The 19,937-nt window shown below is 37.2% G+C and overlaps 3 protein-coding genes across 5 annotated transcripts; all 3 read right to left on the bottom strand.

Annotated features, from left to right (window-relative positions):
* Nucleotides 1–993: 993 nt before the first annotated feature.
* On the bottom strand, nucleotides 994–9,239 carry LOC135614993 (uncharacterized protein At3g49140-like). Of its 3 annotated transcripts, none has more exons than XR_010487796.1 (11): nucleotides 8,793–9,238; nucleotides 8,505–8,709; nucleotides 7,170–7,272; nucleotides 6,987–7,054; nucleotides 6,751–6,879; nucleotides 6,534–6,659; nucleotides 6,270–6,390; nucleotides 6,057–6,151; nucleotides 5,528–5,680; nucleotides 3,847–3,947; nucleotides 994–1,583 (listed from the first exon to the last, which is right to left on the bottom strand). XR_010487796.1 is itself a non-coding variant. In XM_065112916.1 (11 exons), the coding sequence occupies exons 1-11, from the start codon at nucleotides 8,969–8,971 to the stop codon at nucleotides 1,476–1,478; spliced, it is 1,383 nt and encodes a 460-aa protein (XP_064968988.1). In that variant the 5' UTR covers nucleotides 8,972–9,234; the 3' UTR covers nucleotides 994–1,475. The 3 variants fall into 3 exon arrangements, 2 of the variants coding, with proteins under 2 accessions (XP_064968988.1, XP_064968989.1); XM_065112916.1 differs by having other exon boundaries at nucleotides 3,847–3,942; nucleotides 8,793–9,234; XM_065112917.1 differs by lacking the exon at nucleotides 994–1,583 and having other exon boundaries at nucleotides 3,843–3,947; nucleotides 8,793–9,239.
* Nucleotides 9,240–14,198: 4,959 nt separating this feature from the next.
* On the bottom strand, nucleotides 14,199–15,183 carry LOC103988031 (uncharacterized). The gene is made up of 3 exons (XM_009406525.3): nucleotides 14,795–15,183; nucleotides 14,530–14,715; nucleotides 14,199–14,444 (listed from the first exon to the last, which is right to left on the bottom strand). The coding sequence occupies exons 1-3, from the start codon at nucleotides 14,939–14,941 to the stop codon at nucleotides 14,388–14,390; spliced, it is 390 nt and encodes a 129-aa protein (XP_009404800.2). The 5' UTR covers nucleotides 14,942–15,183; the 3' UTR covers nucleotides 14,199–14,387.
* A 591-nt stretch (nucleotides 15,184–15,774) lies between these two features.
* Nucleotides 15,775–16,899, bottom strand: LOC103988030 (pathogen-related protein). Its single transcript, XM_009406523.3, has 4 exons — nucleotides 16,737–16,899; nucleotides 16,533–16,665; nucleotides 16,151–16,452; nucleotides 15,775–16,051 (listed from the first exon to the last, which is right to left on the bottom strand). Exons 1-4 carry the CDS (start codon nucleotides 16,872–16,874, stop codon nucleotides 15,917–15,919), a joined length of 708 nt encoding a protein of 235 aa, XP_009404798.2. The 5' UTR covers nucleotides 16,875–16,899; the 3' UTR covers nucleotides 15,775–15,916.
* Between the last annotated feature and the right edge of the window lie 3,038 nt (nucleotides 16,900–19,937).

Genomic DNA, 19,937 nt, shown 5'->3' with positions numbered 1-19,937 from the left:
GCCTGATTCCCTCTACTTTCCCCAGTGATATCCCTGTCTATCTGCTCCTTAGATTTTAGTGTAGATTAAATTTCCTGATACGAAATTGTTTCTTTTCTATAAATCATAGTATCACGGAAATACCTAAAGGATTGGGGAAGAGAACACAGAAGTAACATAACCTTATCCTCGTCATCAATTTTCGCATCTATATTCTCCAAATCCATAACTAAGGAATCAAATTTATCAAGATATGAGAGCATAGATATACTTTCAGTCATCCGAAGCATATACAAACTCTGCTTCAAGTAGAGACGATTCTCTACTGTCCTCTCTCTTTATATACAAGGATTTAAATTTGTCCCACATGCTCTTAGCCGTAGTCTCCGTAACTACCTCCCGTAAAACCTCGCTAGGCTCTGATACCAGTTTGTTAGAGCTAACCCTAGGAAATTTACCAATGGATAATTTGGCAACCCAAAAAAGGCAAGAAAGCAGAAATAATAAAAGCGATAAGAGATAACAAGCTTGATTTTCCTGATGTGAAACTATGTGGGACTTGCCAAACTAACAGTTTGAACTCAAGACTCACTAACTCTAATCAACCGAATCTTAGACTAAGCATTATAACAAATTATTATATATGCACATCAATTAATATAAGGTAGTAAACAACCAACATTAATTTCCTATTTAAAAGATAAATGATTAAAACAAAATTTAAGTACAAAATTTTATGATAATCTATTAAGATCTTTACTAACCAAATTAGCTAATATATTTCTTTTGATTGATGCGTATAAGCAAACGAGGTAAAAACCTTGATAGTTTATTGCATTGTAAAGTCATGAGTTCAAATTCTGTCTTGACCATTTATCTTTTAAAAAATTATAAACTTTCCATGTATATTATTTCATTCGAAAAGGATTTGGACATTAAATTTCTACAGCATGAAAAAAATTGGTTGCTATGATAAACATGCAGACAGAAAGGTAGGATATTGAAGCCTTATCAAGCACTTAGAAGATAGAGTTTTTGATCCTCATGTACGTTTGCACCCAATACAAAAGACACCTTTTCTGTCGATCACACGTAAACACAGGCAGACAAATGGATGAGACTTTCTATCAACAAACTGTCCCAACATCGCAGTAATATCATACTAAAAGTAGAAAAGCCTGCTCCAAGCACAATTCACAAGCCCGCTCTTCGTTTACTCTCGAGCGAATTTTTTTCAGCATGATATTGCCCTAATGTAAATGATAATACAAGACAAACCTCGGACAAGTTGAGCATGAGCATCCTTTATCATACCATCAACAATCTATCGTTCGTTTGACTCGCTGTTAAAAGAATCCGGTCAACATGCAATTCTGACGGTGAGGCATACGAATGCAAGCTATATGCATCGATGGCCCATGACCAGATACCCATGCAAAATCCCGTTGCATGTTGTATGCGTGATTCAGCTGAAGATGCAGCAGTAATCAAATGCGTCAACTGTCAATTCCCTGATGAGCTTGTTGCCATCGCTGCTGTTTCTGCTTAAGTAGTGGGAATAGAAGATCATTGAGTTGTCTTTCTGCACTAAACTCGGATGTTGCCTGGAAATACAAAAAATCAAATGTTGAATTCTCTTTCTGCAGTAGACCATAATGTGGAGTAGATACGTAAAGTTGAAAAATATTGAACAACCTATCAAGAATGAAACACAGATGCCCTGAAGAAAAACGATCTCATCAATTAAGAATTATATAAAGATAAAATTAGTATAACACTGTTTTTAGAATGCAAACCTGCACTTAATTGCTAGATGTAACTTACATCTAGCATTTATTTTGGTTGCACTAAATGGCCTTTTCTTTGAGTGATAATGCCAAAATGTAAACCATAAATCTCAAAATATTGACATGTAACAAAGGGAATGGAGGGAAACATAATTCCAACAACCAGGGTTGTATGAACAAACGTGGAGAGAACAGGGTTGTCTGAACAAGCCAAAGTTGAAGTAGCCAAAGAACCAGTGAAGATGGCTGTGAAAGGGAATCGAGATATAAAAGGGAGAATACCATTACAACTATGACTATAAATTAAAGAAAAGGATAATCTAGTCATTGATAGATTAATGGAAAACAGGATTGCTTGTTTCCACGAATCCGGGGCTGTCTTGCCCCAGTATTGAAAATTGCTCCCATCTCAATAATTTAGAACATGAACGTGTACATTGTACCTTTGTTCTCGTTGTTGAATCCTAAATATTGATAATAAAATTAATTGATGAATTAATGTGCTGTTAAGACAAGTGACACAGGAAATACTCCGATCAAAGGTTCGGACCACCAAAGGGCTAAATGCTGAGCCGAAGAATCGAATGTTGTGTTGAAATTTGGATGTTAAGTCGAAGGATTGGTTGACATGCCAGAGAACGGACTTCGTACTAGAGGTTCAACATCGTGCCAAAAGGATCACAAACTGTGTCGAAACATTGAATGTCATAATGAAGTCAATGTCAGAGGATGACACGATGTGCTAGAGGTTCAAACGATCTATCGGAAGATTGAATGATATGCCGGAAGAGCGAACAACATGCTGAAAGCTTCAAACAAGTGTCTGATGAGTCAAGGCCTTAGTCGAGGTCATTTTGGCCAATTTGAGTCGATATCGAGTTGAAATAGATTCTAGGTTTACAGCAACCATTGGGCTTGGAGTTGGGTCGAAATAGGTATGTTAGAAGGTCAAACACGTGGCCTAAACTTCTTAAGGGCAGTGGTTCCGCCAGGCCCAAGCGGTAGTATTGCCAAAGTCACCCGACAAGCACCGTTTGTGCTTTATCAACGTTTTCGTCAGTGATACTGCCTATGGTGATGTTAGGACTATCGGAATCCAGAATTACGGCTCCGTTTCAAATACTATGACAGCAATATCATCCAAAGTTAGCGATAGTACCACCTGTACTATGAAATCTCAGGAATTTAAATTTTTGGCTCTATTTTCAAAGCCTTTTGGGGCTATAAATGCCCCTTACATGCTTGGTTGATGTAGCATCTATTCCTGAGTTTGTAAAGTGTTGTAGCTCTCTTTGAGCATTGTTTGAGTCTCTCCCTCTCTATTAAGTTCAGTTGTGATATTAAATGATAGGAGGTAGGAGGTCTCTTATAAAATATTGAGTGTGAAGGTTTTCTCATAAGCCAGGAAAAGAAAAAAGCTTGAAAAAGAAAGGTTGTAATGGGTTGTTCATATTCAGTTGTTGGAAGCTAGATTAGTAGTGAAAGTCAATGGTCTCGAGGGAAGAAGAATCGAGAGTAGACGTAGGTTAGGAAAACCGAATCATTATAAATTGGTTTGTATTCTTTCTCTTGCTTATAACTTTCAATCGTGATTGCTTATTTATTATCATTCACTTTACTCGTAACTCTTACTTGCATTTAATATTTGTTTAGTCATGTTTCTAATAAGTGTTTTTCTCATCAAGTTTTAAAGTCGGTTAAAATTTGCTATAGCACTAATTTAACCCTCCTAAAGTGTCATTAACATGCTAACACTCGTTACCTTAATATGACAAAATCTCATTAATGAATCCACATCCCTTTCAAATTGAGACACTCCAAAATTCTGTTAAATGATGTAACGTGCATAACTTTCAAATATGAATATACAGTTTACCCTGCAAACTAAGTTTTACACTACAGACCACAGCTGTAGTATTCACAGAGATATATCACACTCACTCTTTCTTAAAAGTGACCAACGCCCACCAGAGGAATCAGAACAATCACAAGTCCATCGTCATGCAGTAGTTTTGTATACTTAAGTATTTAAAAGAGTGTTAAATAAGCAAAAACATACTCAAGTTGAGTATAGACTTACTTGTGTAGCAAAAGAAAATCTTAGAGTTTGGACTTGCCTTCCTGAACAAACTCTCAAGTCGAAACCAAGACTGTCAACACCAATGACAACAGCCTCCTGAACTACAGAAGTACAAAATGTATTAGGTCTCTACCTGTGGCTAAATCAATATATTTCATAACAATCTTAATGCCATGGAATCAATACAAGTACATTAACTCAACATTACAACCCCTATATAGTGTATAGACTATCTGCAGTCAGGAAAGCTGAGGTTCCACATGAGATAAGTCGCCTATAACAAAAGTACAAGTCCAGAAAAAAAATTCAACCATGACATTTGAATGTAGCATACAATATGGAGCATCAAATTTCATAAATTAACAAAACCCATAATAGATTAATGTCAGTTAAATGATAATTCCAGAAATGGATAACAATTACAGAATGTGTCAACCATTGATGTTAAGCAATAATAATCACTGTTCATTTAACTTAAAATAAGCAGTATGAAACACATAATAGATTAACATCGATCCAGAAATAAATAAGAATTTTGAAATTTGTCACTCATTGATGTTAAGCAATAATAACTACTGCTCATTTAACTTAAGGTAAGAAGTACATGTGCATTCGTATTCTAGAGTTGTTCAGGATGTTCTATGGGATTAAGTGGTATTTCAGCAGATAATGATAAGCAGGTATCTGACTATACCAAATGGCTTAAGGTACAGCGGATTAGCAATTCGGCAACAGAACACTGGGACCAGTATATAATAGAAAATTAAGCAACTTTTATATTCTTCGTAATAATAAAATTATGCCTTTTAAGGACATAATCAAAATAATAGATTTAATCTTTGCACTGATTCCATAGTTGGGCCTTCACTTTATAATTGAAATTAACATTCCTGCATCAGCACAACATTGTATCGATATGAAACCTGGGTATGCTTTTCAGAGTTAAGAGGGTCATAACTTCTAAAACTTGAACATGTTCGTACTATGAATCCACATAAAATATTTCAAGCATGCTTCTAAGTTGTAGAAAGAACATGCTTATTGAGATATTTCAGTCAACAAGTAGAGACATAGAGCCATAATTGACAAGGCTATATCCAGGCTTACAATTTGATAACAGCAACAAATCAAGTGATTCACATATGGCTTGTCTCATTTGATAACAAACTTCTATCTTGATATACTATGATTTTGCAGCATATAAAAACTTAACCAAGCAACAAATCTAAGTACCTTTAGGCCAATTATCCAAAGATAATAAAAGGAGAAGTCTACTAAAGAGAGCAAATCAAGGAAAGTGCAAATTTTTAAGAAAGATGACCATGCCTTGATTCTATTGCCTAAACTTAAAACTATACACTAAACTAATCGAAAAGCTAAATATCCTTAACCACGTAATCATCCTTTCCTTTTTGCTCCAGTTCAAAGCCCTTTTCTGGTTTTTCTGCTGGTTAAACGGATTCCAGCAGCTGAGGATTGCCAACTTCTATTAGAGTCCAAATAGGACTCAATTGTGTTGGTTGGTCTAATAAAGATTCAACGACACTTTTCTTTGTCAACTTAGAAGTCTTAGACTCCATTGGATAGAGCTTTGGAGGCATTGCTGATGCAGTTGTAATAAAGAAAAGGGCCTTGCTGATGCAGTTGTAATAAAGGGAAGGCAAATGGACTACCACATTACCTCTACATGAATACCCTTTTGCCTCATACACAGCATTTTAAGGGCTTGTGAGACCTTTTCCCCACCAGATTTAAGATGAGATATGATATTGGTAGCAGAATGTGCAAGAACATCTGGTCGAGCTTCTCGAAAATCTTGAATCTTAACTTCAAACTGTAAAGCAACAGAATGAGAATAAATTCAATAAGAATTAAAAAATGGAAACAAAATGTGAACATTTGACCAAGGATTGACATTTGGCTCATACTGGTATATATTGGACGATATTTGCCAGTTTGGACATGCATGAGAACATAAATCGTCCTATTAGGATGGGCCAGCATGTTTTTTCTTTTTAGGGTTAGCACTGATTAAACAATCCCTCTCTCTCATCTCTCTATCTTTCTCAATCTCTATTGCAAAGTGTGTTGTGAGCTTCCGCCAGCTTGTTGCTCACACCATTTATTTTAATGACAGGTTGTGTTGGTTGGGCAATTTGTTTTGGTCTATTAGAACATTAGTTTTTTTAGGTTATTGAAAGAAAACATGCCTGATTCCCATACGAAGAAACTATCTGAATATTAATCATCTCCAATTTGTAGAATGAAGCTCCGTTATGTAGACTTTGATCCTTATCTAATTCTCCTACACGATGACAATAAAAGTCAATCATTAGAGAAACTAGGTACATGAAATTAAAATTAAGAAATGCCCTTATATCATAATTTTTTTGAAAAAAAAAGGTTGCATATCTTTTGTATACCACTATATGGAAGCTTCTTGATATTTATGCTCTCTTCAGCGAAGGCAGGTCTCAGTTGACCTTGGATGACAATGCTAGCAGGAGGTTGATCCATCCAGTCCAAATCAACATTCGATACAGACTGAGCAAAAGACAGAACCATGAATATCTTGCAGCTCAGGACAACTTGCACATGCATATGAAATAAATATTTCAGTGAAGTAGAAAAAACTTTGAAGTAAAAAGTTATCATGTTAATTAAGGAAATAAGCATTTACTGCATACCTCTTCCATTTTCTTAGCAAAATACATTGGATGACAAGACTGCATTGTTTCCAAATTTGTCCAATCACTTACATTATCAGAAGAGAGAAGTTCATCTAATTCATCTTCGATGATGGCCACTGCATCCTGCAAAGAAGTGATGATAATGGCATCTACCTCATTTTGTTATCAAAACAGCATAAAAGCCAAAACAAAGCATGTTATCTTGTCTCCGCACCTCTTCATATCCATCATTAACATCACCTACATCACTTGAGATTTCTTCTACTTCAATATCAAGATCACTGGGCCCTAGCACTTCCATCTCTGATAGCATTTCTATATTGTCCAACCCAATTATAACTTGCTGCACTGAAGATCAATATTAGCTGAAGCATTGCAAGTTTCAAATCTAAAACTAAATAATGTAAAAGAAGGGCAACAGTACCAAATTAGAAATTAAAATTGGAGTACCACTAATTTATCGTCCGAAATCAGAGTTTGCAGAATTTCTTTCTCATTATTCACCTCAAAATAGATATCTGTCCAAATTGTGCAACAGAAACTTCATGAGAGTGGTAGAAGAAGATTAAAAAAGACACCGCCCCCAAGAATAAATATCAAGACATAAAAAGGAATACAAATATATAAGTGTACCTCCATATTCATCAGTTAAATATGGTACATAAGGCCAAATAATATTTTCATCGACTTCTTCATCAATAAATCCCGTGAAAATGACAGTTGCTTTGCTATTCACCTGTGCATGGCACGAGCACCACAGCATGAACGGATTTTTAAACTTACTACCATCATTAGACATATCCTAGAGAAATATCATGTAAGAATACATAGCATTAACTTCAGTTAGGTTCATATTAGGATTTGAGTGACTTCAGCATAGGAATCCAATTTTAAGATAATTATCCAACTAAAACGTAGCTTCACTGGAATTTCCGAACCTTGGAAAGAATACAAAATAGTGTAGTATAAACGTTAGGATGCTTTACACAAAGCAATAAAGGTATGTAAAGTACGAAGTAGCGCTCCGCATTTAGATATCTACTTGAGAAAATAATAATTAGACATTGGTACTCCCCAACAGTTTGTTGGCACCGGCTGGTCTAAAAGACTAAAGTAGCACTAATGTGAAGGAGATTGAACATATATATGTTGACTGAGGACCTCGTACGTTTCAATCTGAACTTACTGATAAAAGATTTACTGGCCCCAAACTCAGTCCTTATTCAGATGTCTCAATCGACTAATAAACAACCTAACTAAAGCTAAAGCAAGGCGTCCATATCTAGCCACATACAACAGAGAAGTAACTGAATTCAAAAACAGAGTTATGATACAGCTTGCAAAGCTAAGTTTGCAATAGTTATGAGGTAGCATAAGTGTATAGCAAATAACGAAAGATTGAATATATATAGTGCAAAGAAAAAGAAAGAAGAAAATCAAAGACTAATGGACACACGACCAAAGAAGACATTTCATATAAACAAAGAGAAATAAGAACTATTTGGGTTGGTCGCTCTAATGCATCCCATAAGCTAACCTGGTTGTGCCACCTAAAACCCTGGAAGTCAACTGTTAGATAGGTGTGCAGATTTATCAAGCAGCTAGAGAGCCTCTAATGGTTGAACTTTGTATAGAATGTACAATCATGTAAGTTGTTAAGGTAGCCGAATGGAATACCAAACTACATCTAAGAACCTATAATGAACCCACATGCAGAAACCAAAAACAAAATCCAGATGCATGCTTTACAGATCTAACGAGCCCCGAGTGAAATAGAGAAGATAGCTTCTCTTGGATGTAGGATCAGCCGATGAAGGCCGAAATGAGCCTGAATGGTTAATCAACCAAATGTATATGACCAAAGAATAGCGTACAGGTTATCTTCTTCTAAAACGAGGATCCATCTTATTTGACACACGGACATTCTCGTATACTCTCTTATTCGGTTAAATGTTGTGCGGTTGCTACCTCAACTATGGTTCTTGCAGTTTCGGCATCCGTGAGGCGCCTCTCTTCGCCGTCAACGGGAGGAACCAGCTCTTCGATTTCCTCGGAAGGGTGGTACCGCCGTCTGGAGTTGCTCGTCGGCGAATCCGCATCCCCTTGCGCGGCACGAACCCTAGCAGAAAGAGGATGACTCGGGCACGATCCAAAGCAGCCATCCATGTTGGTCCTGGCGAGCATTCCCAAGACGACGGATTACAAGAAAAAGAAGATACAAACTGAGGAGACCGGGAAGGAGCGGCCGAGAAGTACCGGGAGCGCTCAAGATCCCGAAACCCTCGACCGAAGAGCCTCCGCTTGCCCCGCCAAGAACACCGGCGACAGGCCCCCACCACGAGCGACAGCAGAGACCGCGGCGGGAGAGGCGAGGGACACGCGCCGCCGCGGGGCCGCAAACCGATCGCTAGGGCAGAGTCCATCGCCGTCAGCATCTTCTCCTTTTTCCTCTTCCACCTTCCTGAAGAGCCTCCACCGGATATCTGCAACGATTTAGAATGGGTGGCCGAGCCGCGCCGGGGGAACGGGGGAGGGCTAAGCCGCACGCGAGGGATGTACGAGTGACGTTCGCACGCGCTTTGGACCGCTGGACCCGGGTATAATTAGAAGGCCCGATTGGTCTCACAAAGTGGGTAAAACATGAGGTTGGTAAACCGGTGCTCGGATACTAAATCGCTCCCATCGATACAGGCCTTGCAGAAGCTTCTCTTGATTGGAGTAACCGATTGCAGCTTATCTACATGCGTTACCAGATTGGCAGGTCCAATTCATTGTCGGGATGCAAAAGGATCGAGTTCTGATTCCCTCCTTCCGAAGGGGGTGACGTTGGAGGAATTTGAGTTATGATATCTTCAAAGTCGATTGCATAGTCAAGTTATGAATGCCACTATCAAGTTCGAGCCTGACACGAAAGCGCGATTCGATCGAGATATCGAGGAGCCGAATTGAAAGAAAATGATCGATACGAAAATGATGCGCTGAGATGGAACTCCTAAGCTCTCGAAGTGACACCGATGTACTTATGAAATATTCGTTGACGTGGTTGATCTAGCACAACGATCATCGTCATAACTAATCTGACATAATAATCATCAATGAAGTCGATTTGGTGCAACGATACCAATTTTATATAATGATAAATAAATTTTATGATTTTCGATAAATTGTGATGATAATCACATGTCAATATGAGAGAGGGGATGGCACCATTATCTTCACACCATGACTCTTCTATACAAGTTAGGATGTTGTTGTACAATTCTATGTTGTGGCTGAAGGGTCAGTATGACTTGGCCTCATTCGAATGTGCAAGGTCGTTCATGTGGATCTTCGGAAAAAAAGGAGGCTAAGAAGGTGAGGTCGACCGTCAATCGAGCCTTGGGACTGTCTCGTGGAGCGACTCGATCGACCTCATCTCTGAAGGGTTTCTGCGAGACAGATCGACATCGGGAGGGAGATTTTCGACTCAACCTCTCAAATGGTTAACTTAGCAAGTTATTTATGGTGTAAAAGTTTGACCTCTCGTTTTGAGCTAAGGTTCATAATTTATACTTACAGAGACGACTTGGAAGTATGTGGGCCATTAATGCCCGCTGTCATTCTCATTCGACGTGGTCGAACGAGCGGGTGACCTGCTTGTGCAGCATCGACCCATACGGTTCCAAATGGTGTTGGGTCGGTCGTGCGTTATCTACTTTATTCCCTACGGGACACATGTCGGGTCATCCCACGTCAAATCCTCGATGGCTACCAACTATCGCTTCGTGGCTAGTGCAGGAGTATCCACTATCATTCGTCCCCGCCTAAATGTGTACTTGAGGGGCCTCGTAGAGGGGCCCGAGGTATGTCATCAAGCATTTTCATTAGTCGGGGACCTTGCTTCTCAGTTGCCCATGTGATGCCCTTCGAGGCGAATGGCTCGGGTCAGGCCCCATTGGGTAGTGCCCCATATTTGTATATGTGAGTCCATCGCTCGTGGCCCTTGCATTTCGAACTCCAACTTCCTTACATGGCTTTCTTGGGCTATCTTTTCCTGACCTACGCATCTCGAGGTGTCCTCTTTTGGCTTTGTCGTGGTGAGACTTCTTTTTCCGATCCATATTTCATGGGCATAATTTTTTCTAGCCTCTCGTTGTGATGAGCATTCTTCTTTTTTCGAGCTACATGACTCAAGCACATCTTTTGCTAGCTCTATCGTCGAGGGCCTTTTTATTTTTCCCAAGATATATGACTTGAGCACATACTCTATCGTGGTGAGCTTTCTTCTTTCTCCTGAGGTACACAACTTAGGCACATTCTCCGTCGTGATCGACATTCTTCTTTTTCTTGAGATACATGACTCAAGCACATGCTCTGCCATGATAGGCCTTCTTCTTCCTCCCGTAATGTGTCGACTCAAGCACATATTCTATCATGGCAGGCCTTCTTTTTTCTCTCGAGGTACATGACTTGGGCAAATGCTCCACCATAGTGGGTCTTCTTCTTTCTCCTGAGATATGTGACTTAGGAATATGCTCCATCATGGTAGGCCTTCTTCTTTCTCTTGAAATGTATGACTCCGGCACATGCACCAGCATGGTGAGCCTTCTTTTTTTCAATTATGCGACTCAGGCACATGCTCCGTCGTAATGGGCCTTCTTTTTCCTTTTAGAATGTTTGACTCAAGCACATGCTCTGCCGTGGTGAGCCTTTTTCTTTCTCCCGAGGTACACGACTTGGGCACATGCTTCGTCATGGTAGGCCTTCTTCTTCCTCTTGAAATGTATGACTCTAGCACATTCTCTGCTATGGTGAGTCTTTTTCTTTTTCCCGATCACACGATTCATGCACATGCTCCACCATAGCGGGCCTTCTTCCTCATGTAATGTATAACTCTAGCACATCTTCGTCGTCGTGAGCCTTTTTCTTTCTTCCAAGGTACATGACTCTAGCACATGCTCCATCGTGGCTTGGGCATAAGCTTTTCGCTCAAATGTGGTGTCTCCCCCCGAGGATGGCTCCATAACAATTACATCTATCTACTTCTCGATGGGACCATGAGGGCACGGGGAGGGCTCCCGGGGCTTATAGAGTTATCGCCCTAGGTGCCGCCTCTGAGTAAGTCCTTCGATCTAATACTTTAAATCCCAACACTCCTTAATGTTGTGGTCGTAATCTTAGTGGAAACGACACGAGCTAATCATGGAGCGATAATTGGTAGCCATTGAGGATCTGATGTGGGATGACCCAACATATGTCCCATAAGGAATGAAGCAAATCACGTGTGATTGACTCAGTGTTGTCTTGAATCGTATGGGTCGACATCGCACAATGAAGCTTAGGACGAGTCGACCTGTGCAGTTAGGAGAATACAGGTCGCCAACTCATTTGATCGTGCCAAATGAGAATGATGGCAGGCATTAACAACCCACGTACTTCCAACCACCTCCGTATGTATATATTCCGAACCCCAACCCAAAACGAGGGAGTTGAACTTTTACACTATAAACCACTTGCTAACTTAACTATCGAAGGGGTCGAGTCAAGAATCTCCTTCTTGACATTGATCTGTTTTGCAAGAACCCTTAAGAGATGAGGTCGATCGAGTCACTCTAAGGGACAATCCTAAAGTCAACATAAAGAAGCTGGAGACCTGATCCATGGGTGACCTCACCTTCTCGACTTCCTTTTTCCCGAAGACGCATGTGGACGACTTTGTACATTTGGATGAGGCCAAGTTGTATTGACCCTTCGGTCATGGCATAAAACTGTAAAATTTTTTTGGCATTAGATGGATGACCATGAGCTCTTGGTTCCCGGAGCGAAAAGGGGAGCACTGATAAGATTATTTAGTCTCACACTGGTTAAGGAATAAGAAAACTAAAGGCTCATAAGTCCATTAGATCTCTCTTACTCTCATAGAAATTTTTTTAAAGTTCACAAGCTTCGAAAAGGTAAAACAATGATGAATATACCGATTATCCAAAGTGAATAAATTTCTCGCGAGCTTATATCCAAATCTTTCATCTTAAAAATATCAAACTTATACTATGGTGTTAGAAGATGACAATATTCATTTTTTTTTAATGTTTGCATGATTACTCCGTACGACTTCTTGAGTCCTTCGAGCTTGACGTGGAATACACAACACAATAACAAATATATGAAATCTAAAAAATAAAGTTTACGATTGTACGATAAAATACTAGCTGCATTTATCTTAAAATTAGTGCCATAGAGTTCATTTTAACACAATTTGTTGTTATCATTGTTATTAGTAATAGTCTTGTCAAAACCAATATAGGATGCCAAGTCCCAGAAAGAGGCTCAACCACATCCCTATATGTGATTTAAATTTGCTCGGACTGATAAATATTTAAAAAAATTTAAAATCGATATCTCAATCGTATAAATAATTTTATAAAAAAATTCTCAAGTAAATCTTAACAATTATGGCTTGATTATTTTATAAATATCGTATGTATATCTAGATTTTGATGATTGAAAAATAAAATATAAAAAATACTTTGGATATTTTTAGATTTTTGAAATTTATATAAGAGAGTATATCGGAGGATTAGTATTGTAATCGATCTTACATGATAAAAATTTTAATTTTCTTCTTAAATATAGATGAAAGTTATAAAATTAAGTTAAATTTTACATCGACATTTTATATATTTTGATCTTTTTATATTTTTTTGATTTTTTAAATTCTCCTCTCTCTCACCCAACAAAACCCTCATCGATATCACTGACACCTTTAGCAATGCTCCAACATTATGTTACTGTCCTCATCTATCAGCAGCATCAAGCAAGTTTCGTGGACACGAAGCACCCCAACTTTAACTACTAAGATAAAGTAGGTCCTTGCCATCACCATTACTTATCCGATCACCAGCCTTTTCACCATGTCCAAATCTTAAGCTGGATAGAGAATATGGTGAGTTGGAACCATAAGAGGTACGACAGAGACAGCCTTTCAGGGAGACACAGTAAGCCAGCTTTTCTTATGCAGATAGTGCTGATGGAAAACTGGCTCGTTGGCAGCTTTGCAGGTCTCAAAATGATGAGAACTTGATGGCAGAGAGAACGGGAGAAAGGATTCCAGGTGCCATGTTGATGATGCTACAAGTATTGAGGGGCGTGTGAGTGATTGGGTAGAAATATCTATCAAGTCTGATACGTCGTTTGAAGTTTTTGCTGATTGTGAATGATAATGATTTGTTTATTTTTGATTTTCTCTACTAAAATATGTATTGATTATTTGATAAATAAAAATAAAATTTTGAATTAATAATATAATTATTATTTTCAATTAATCGAAACTCGACATATGAAATAGAAGATGTCATGTTGGCCTTCGAAGATGACAAAGGAGTCTATTAGACATATTATATTAATAAAATATTTTTTATAAAAAATATTCTTTTTAAAATTTATTTGTTATTGTGCTCATAAGAGAAAAAAGTCTATCCTATCCTCTAAATTTATCTCTTATAAATATGTCAAATTATAATATTAATTGTAAGCATCATTTCTCAAAAGCTTTTGGATCTTTCAACAAACATTGTGGAAATTGCAGTGCTGTATTCACTGATATGCATTTGGATCTCCCATTGTTACTTGATAATGGCTAACACTATACAGCTAGTCTATGATCTTCCATTGAGTTCAACCATATAACACCACCAAAACATATTTAAATGCTTCCATTCACTTCTGACCAACTCACTGTTCTAACGTTATATCACATCACATCGATAGACAACAGCAGCAGCTGCAATAAGTACAAAAATAGACCCCCTGTTGACGCTAAAGCTTCTGCATGCAGGGCAGTCCTCCTCCTCACTCCATCACCGTTGCATCCTCTCAGGCAACGCTGTTGATTCCCATGCATCCCGACCACAGCTTCCTTAACGACCGCTTCTGCAAACGATCACATCAACACCCAAAAATTGAACTGTGGTTGTATCGATGCTGGTATAAGTGGAAGAACAGGAGAAGGAGATACCCGCTTGGGCTTTTGGTAGAGGAGCTCAGGTGGGATCTTGTACAGGTCTTCATCCACAGCCTTGAGAGCTCGAGGCCTCCTTGGGGTGGTTTGGAGCTTCATGTCACTGACCTTGACTTGCTTCCTCTGCTGCTCTTTGCCATGCTGCTGCTTCTCTCCTCCTGCATTACCGACCTTTTTGATCACCTACAGCAAGATAGATGTAAGTCATGAGATGTAGTTGAAGGTTTCCGGATTAGAGGATGAGATCAGTAGTAATGATGACCTTTCTGTGGTAAAAGAGATCGCTATCTTCGCCAAAATAATGGCCTCGGATCACTCCAGCCTGCACTGCTGACTCGAAGTAATGGGCGGAAAGGAGCTCGTCACAGTAATCCCAGTATCCAAAAGACGGAAGTGGATGCCTCTTCATCGTGCCCTACAACCGGAACTAACCACAAACATCAACCATGCACTAAAGCCACTGTGTGGTGGTGAAGGAAATGCGAAGGGGTTTGGTGCATATATGAAGAACCAGCGTCTGTAGCAATGAGTGCAGTAATGGTGGAAGGAGAGGTCATTATCGCAAGGACGAGGACAAGGGGAGAAGCGCCATGGCCTTCTTTATTAGGGGTACATGTGGCCTGCCCTCAGCCTACGAAACTTGCCCATCGCCACCCCAAAATGACCCGCTCTTTTCCCGCTCCCCAAGGCCAACAATAATGGTTTATCTTCTTCTTCCGTACACATAAATTATATATATATATATATATATATATTAGAATATTAAATCAAAATATATAATTAGATAAAATTTTAGTTTATGAGACTTATTTAAGATAAAAATATTATAATTAAAATTAAAAATTTAAATTTATCATGAATTATTTTATAGATAATTAAGAGAAGAGATGAGACAGAGGGAAAGAAAGATCGATAAATTAGAATATTTAGTATTGAAGTATCTTCTCTGTTCTCGGAGTATGCGCACAAATAATATCTTAAAATACGTTCAGTAAAAGTCGTTTGCCACACGAGGAGAGTCCAAAAGCTTTGGGTAGTGATCAATCTTGCTTGGACCGGTCTCCTTGGCATATAGTCAAACATCATCAGGTCACTTTCAACTTACCGACACATCAAGATGGAAAGGAGACTCGTCCTCGGGTGAACACACGCCACAGCTGATAAAGTTTAAAGCACAAGGTTTGACTATTTGGGAGGGGGGAGATATTGAGAATCTTGATATCAAGGATGGCCGCAAAGCAGTTGGATAACAGCGTTGAATTTTATTTAAGATCGAAACAACTGATGTTAAATGAACAATGCAATTATTGACGCGGCAACGCAACATTAAAGACTTGCTGGTTCAGAACAACTAGCTTGTTTCGGTCTTTGTCGCCCGCCCCCACTATGCGTTCATGATAGGGCAGCGCGAACCAGAGGCTAAGATGCTCTCCAGTGGCCCACCTTTCAGGAAGCCCGCAAGAAAGTCTCCACGCTCGTAGAAGAACTCCACCTTCTCCACCCTCATCCCGTCATCCACCTACCAAACAGTAACAGTCAGCATCTTCAAACAGTAGGCCACAGAAAACATTGAAGCAGCAGAGAGAGAGAGAGAGAGAGAGAGAGAGAGAGAGATTACGTGAAAGATTCCGGTTCCAATGAACTGGACCACCTCGCCGGTGGGGGCGTGGCCGTGGAACGGGCCTTCCATGTAGCCCCAGTGGCGGAACTTGTACACGATTACAGGCGGGCCGCTAAGGACTTCGAGGATCTCCACAGCGAAGCCACGAGGAAACGTGGTGGCGAACGCCTTCCCAGACGACTCCGCCGTCTCCACCGACGGGTCGTAGATCCGAAGCTCTGGAGGCAGGCTGGTCTGCAGGAAGGCGTTGTAGCTTCCTCCCATGTCCTGGATTTGTTGTACAGTGAGTCCTTCCTTTCCTGCATGCAATTAACACTACTTCACATGCGTTGTTCGGATCAAAGTAGTCACTTCAGCTACTGGCGGAGTGAAGAATCACCATTAAGGCTGAGCCGAAACTTCTGTGGATTGATGGACTTGTAGTCCTCCGGCCGCACCTTGTGGACCAACTCCATTTCCCATGTCTTCACCAGCCTCTGCACCCTCTCTTCCAGCGAACCCACCGGCCACACCTGCCATGTATCCATCCCCACAGATGAGAGACCTAGGCAAGAGCAGGCGAAGAAAGAGGCGATGGTTTTACCTGCGTTCGACCTTCTTCGAAAAGCTTGTTGACGACATCATAGTTCGGAGGAGCTCCGAACCTCCACACGGTGTCCTTTTCACCCTCGCCATACATGAAATCCCGGTACTTGTCTCCTTGTTCAGCTGAACTCGCCATTGTTATCCGATCTGTGCATCAGGATTGGCCAGCATCCAGGACATTTATAGTCGCAATCCAAGGTTTGGATGAGTATTGCGTCAGTATGAGTAAGACAGGTTCCGTAGTTAGATCGAACACCCCAGTCGTAGCTAAAGGAAGTTGCTCGGCAAGATCCAGCTATTCCATGTGACAAATAGGAGCCAATAGATTCGAAAGACGACAAGTGTGACAAACTTCTCAACCTAACAACTTTGGATCATTCTGAGACGAGAACTGTGCTCGTCATCTTCCACCCATTCACCATGTGATTCTAAGATAAACAAATCGATAGAGTGATGCACGAGAAGCTGACACGATCTACGATAATGGAACCATTCAAAAATAATTAATTAATGGACGTTCATTTTGTGATCTAGCGATTGGTAGATCGAGTGGCATGGTGTAACTCGTTGGTTTCATCTATGCTCTGGAACGATTACTGGATCATCCTATTATCTTCTCCATTCAAATTGAGGTCCCATCAAATGTCTCGAAAGCTAACCAATGTCGGGGAATGCATGAATGCTAACACTCGATCCCCTTAGATCCTCTCAAAGTGGACTTGTCGAGGTAATTACGTGCACGAATGAATCTATGAACTAAGACCAAAGTTGACTTTACCGACAAGCCAAAAACACGCAATCTAAGTTCTAGATGTTTTCTTCTTTGAACCAAAAAAACAGTAGGATGAGTTTAAATCAAATCGATTAGGGATAACATACATTAGATCTGCTATCGATCTAATTCAAAATTTTAAACTTATAAATATGCGAGCCAATCCAATTTTATCAATGTAAGATTATTCTCCTAATTCTCTTTTCATCTCTATAATATATATATATATATATATATATATATATATATATATATATATGTATATATATATATATATATATATGTATATATATATATATACATACATATATATATATATATATACATACATATATATATATATATATATATATATATATATATATATATATGTATATATATATATATATATATATATGTATATATATATATATATATGTATGTATATATATATATATATGTATGTATATATATATATATGTATATATAAATATATATGTATATATATACATATATGTATATATATACATATATGTATATATATATACATATATGTATATATATACATATATATATATATATACATATATATATATATATGTGTATATATATGTATATATATATATATATATATATATATATATATATATATATATATATATATATGTGTGTATAAGATAATAAAAATAAATAACTTTAATTATATAAGTAAAATATTAATTATAATGTCCATTGCATCGTAATATTTTTTAGGTTACTCATAAATCTAATCAATCTTTTCAAATACTTTAGATTGTATTGTATAGTGAATAAATTAACAATCAATATAGTGAAATTCTATTAACTAATACTTTAGATTGTATTTTCATTATTTGCTTTTACTATAATATATAAAATTGCTAGAGAACTTACTATTTTTAGAGAAGAAAACTACTACAAAAAGTCACAAAATATCTTCAACGATTTGATAATTAAGTCTGACTATACTAAGTCCTAAGTTTAAATTTCGTAATCATAAAGTTTAATTAGTGGCCTCAAAGCATATTGTAAAATTAGTTTTTATTATTAATAATAAAATAATATATTATTTTTTATTTTTATTTTATAAATTATCCCTTCAACTAATCTAAATACAAAATATAAAGTAGACTTTCTAAAAATATAAAATCTATTATTGAGGTAATTTACAAAATCAATATATGAAAATAATATTATTTCAAACTAATCTAATTATATATATAAGCATATAATCCTTTGTCCATTCTAAATATTTTATTACTTTCTTTACTCTCTTTTAGTGTTTCATGGTAACTCTAATATTTACCTAATATTCTAAATATAAAACTAAAATCTAGTATGGTATAGACTTAAGCATATAATAGACTTTCAACTATATATATATATATATATTATTTTATTTGATACTTTTTTATGTTATTTTAAAAACACTTGATTAATTTTTTTTTACTTTTATCATTTGTTAAATAAAGTTGTATATTAAATTTCTTCAATATTTGATCAATATATCCTTTTTGAGATAGTCATAATAATCCTTGAGATTTATCTCTGAATATCTCAATATCAATAATATAAGCTAAATCATTTATATCAATAATCTTAAAATTCTAAGTCAGAAATATCTTAGTTTCGTATAATAAACCACATTCACCGTTGGCAAGTAAAATTTTATCTACATATAAGATCAATATAATAAACTAACTCCCACTAACCTTTATATATAAATATTGATTAATAATATTTTTTATAAATCTAAAGAAAATAATAGTATTATAAAACTTTATGTACCATTATCGAGAAGCTCATTTATGGTTATAAATAGATTATATATATAATTTTATTTCTTTTTTCTTTAAATTGTTTAGGTTAATCCATATAAATCTAGATCCCTATTAAGAAAATTTATTTTTACATCCTAAATCAAGATCATAATAAGCTACAAATGTTATGATGATTCTTAGTCTTCAATATCTCATCATGATCGATGTCTTCTTTATTAGTAAGTTATTTGATCACAAGTCTAACTTTATATCATTCTATATCGCCCATCATTGAATTTTGTTTAGTTTTTAAGACTCATAAATAATTGACTCTTTTATAATTATTAGGTAATTTAATGAGTTCTTATATATCATTCTGGTATATTAATTTCAACTATTGTTTTATTACATCATATTATTTTTCATAATCATCAATTTTTTTAACTTATGAAAATGATAAAGTAGATTTTTTTTTCTTTGAGATATTCTCAAAACTATCGATTGTGATTATTCTAGAAGATTATTAGTAGTGATATCAATATTATATGGGAATACATTAATGTTATTTTATTGTTTGCTTTCATCAAGTCATTTAGTGATTTGAGAAAAAATAACTTCTCAAATATAAAATAATAAAGAAGTATCAATATTTTCTTAATATTAAGACTGC

Source organism: Musa acuminata, chromosome BXJ2-6 (assembly GCF_036884655.1).
Source record: "Musa acuminata AAA Group cultivar baxijiao chromosome BXJ2-6, Cavendish_Baxijiao_AAA, whole genome shotgun sequence".
NCBI lineage: Eukaryota > Viridiplantae > Streptophyta > Magnoliopsida > Zingiberales > Musaceae > Musa > Musa acuminata.
This window is presented reverse-complemented; position numbering and strand designations above follow the sequence as displayed.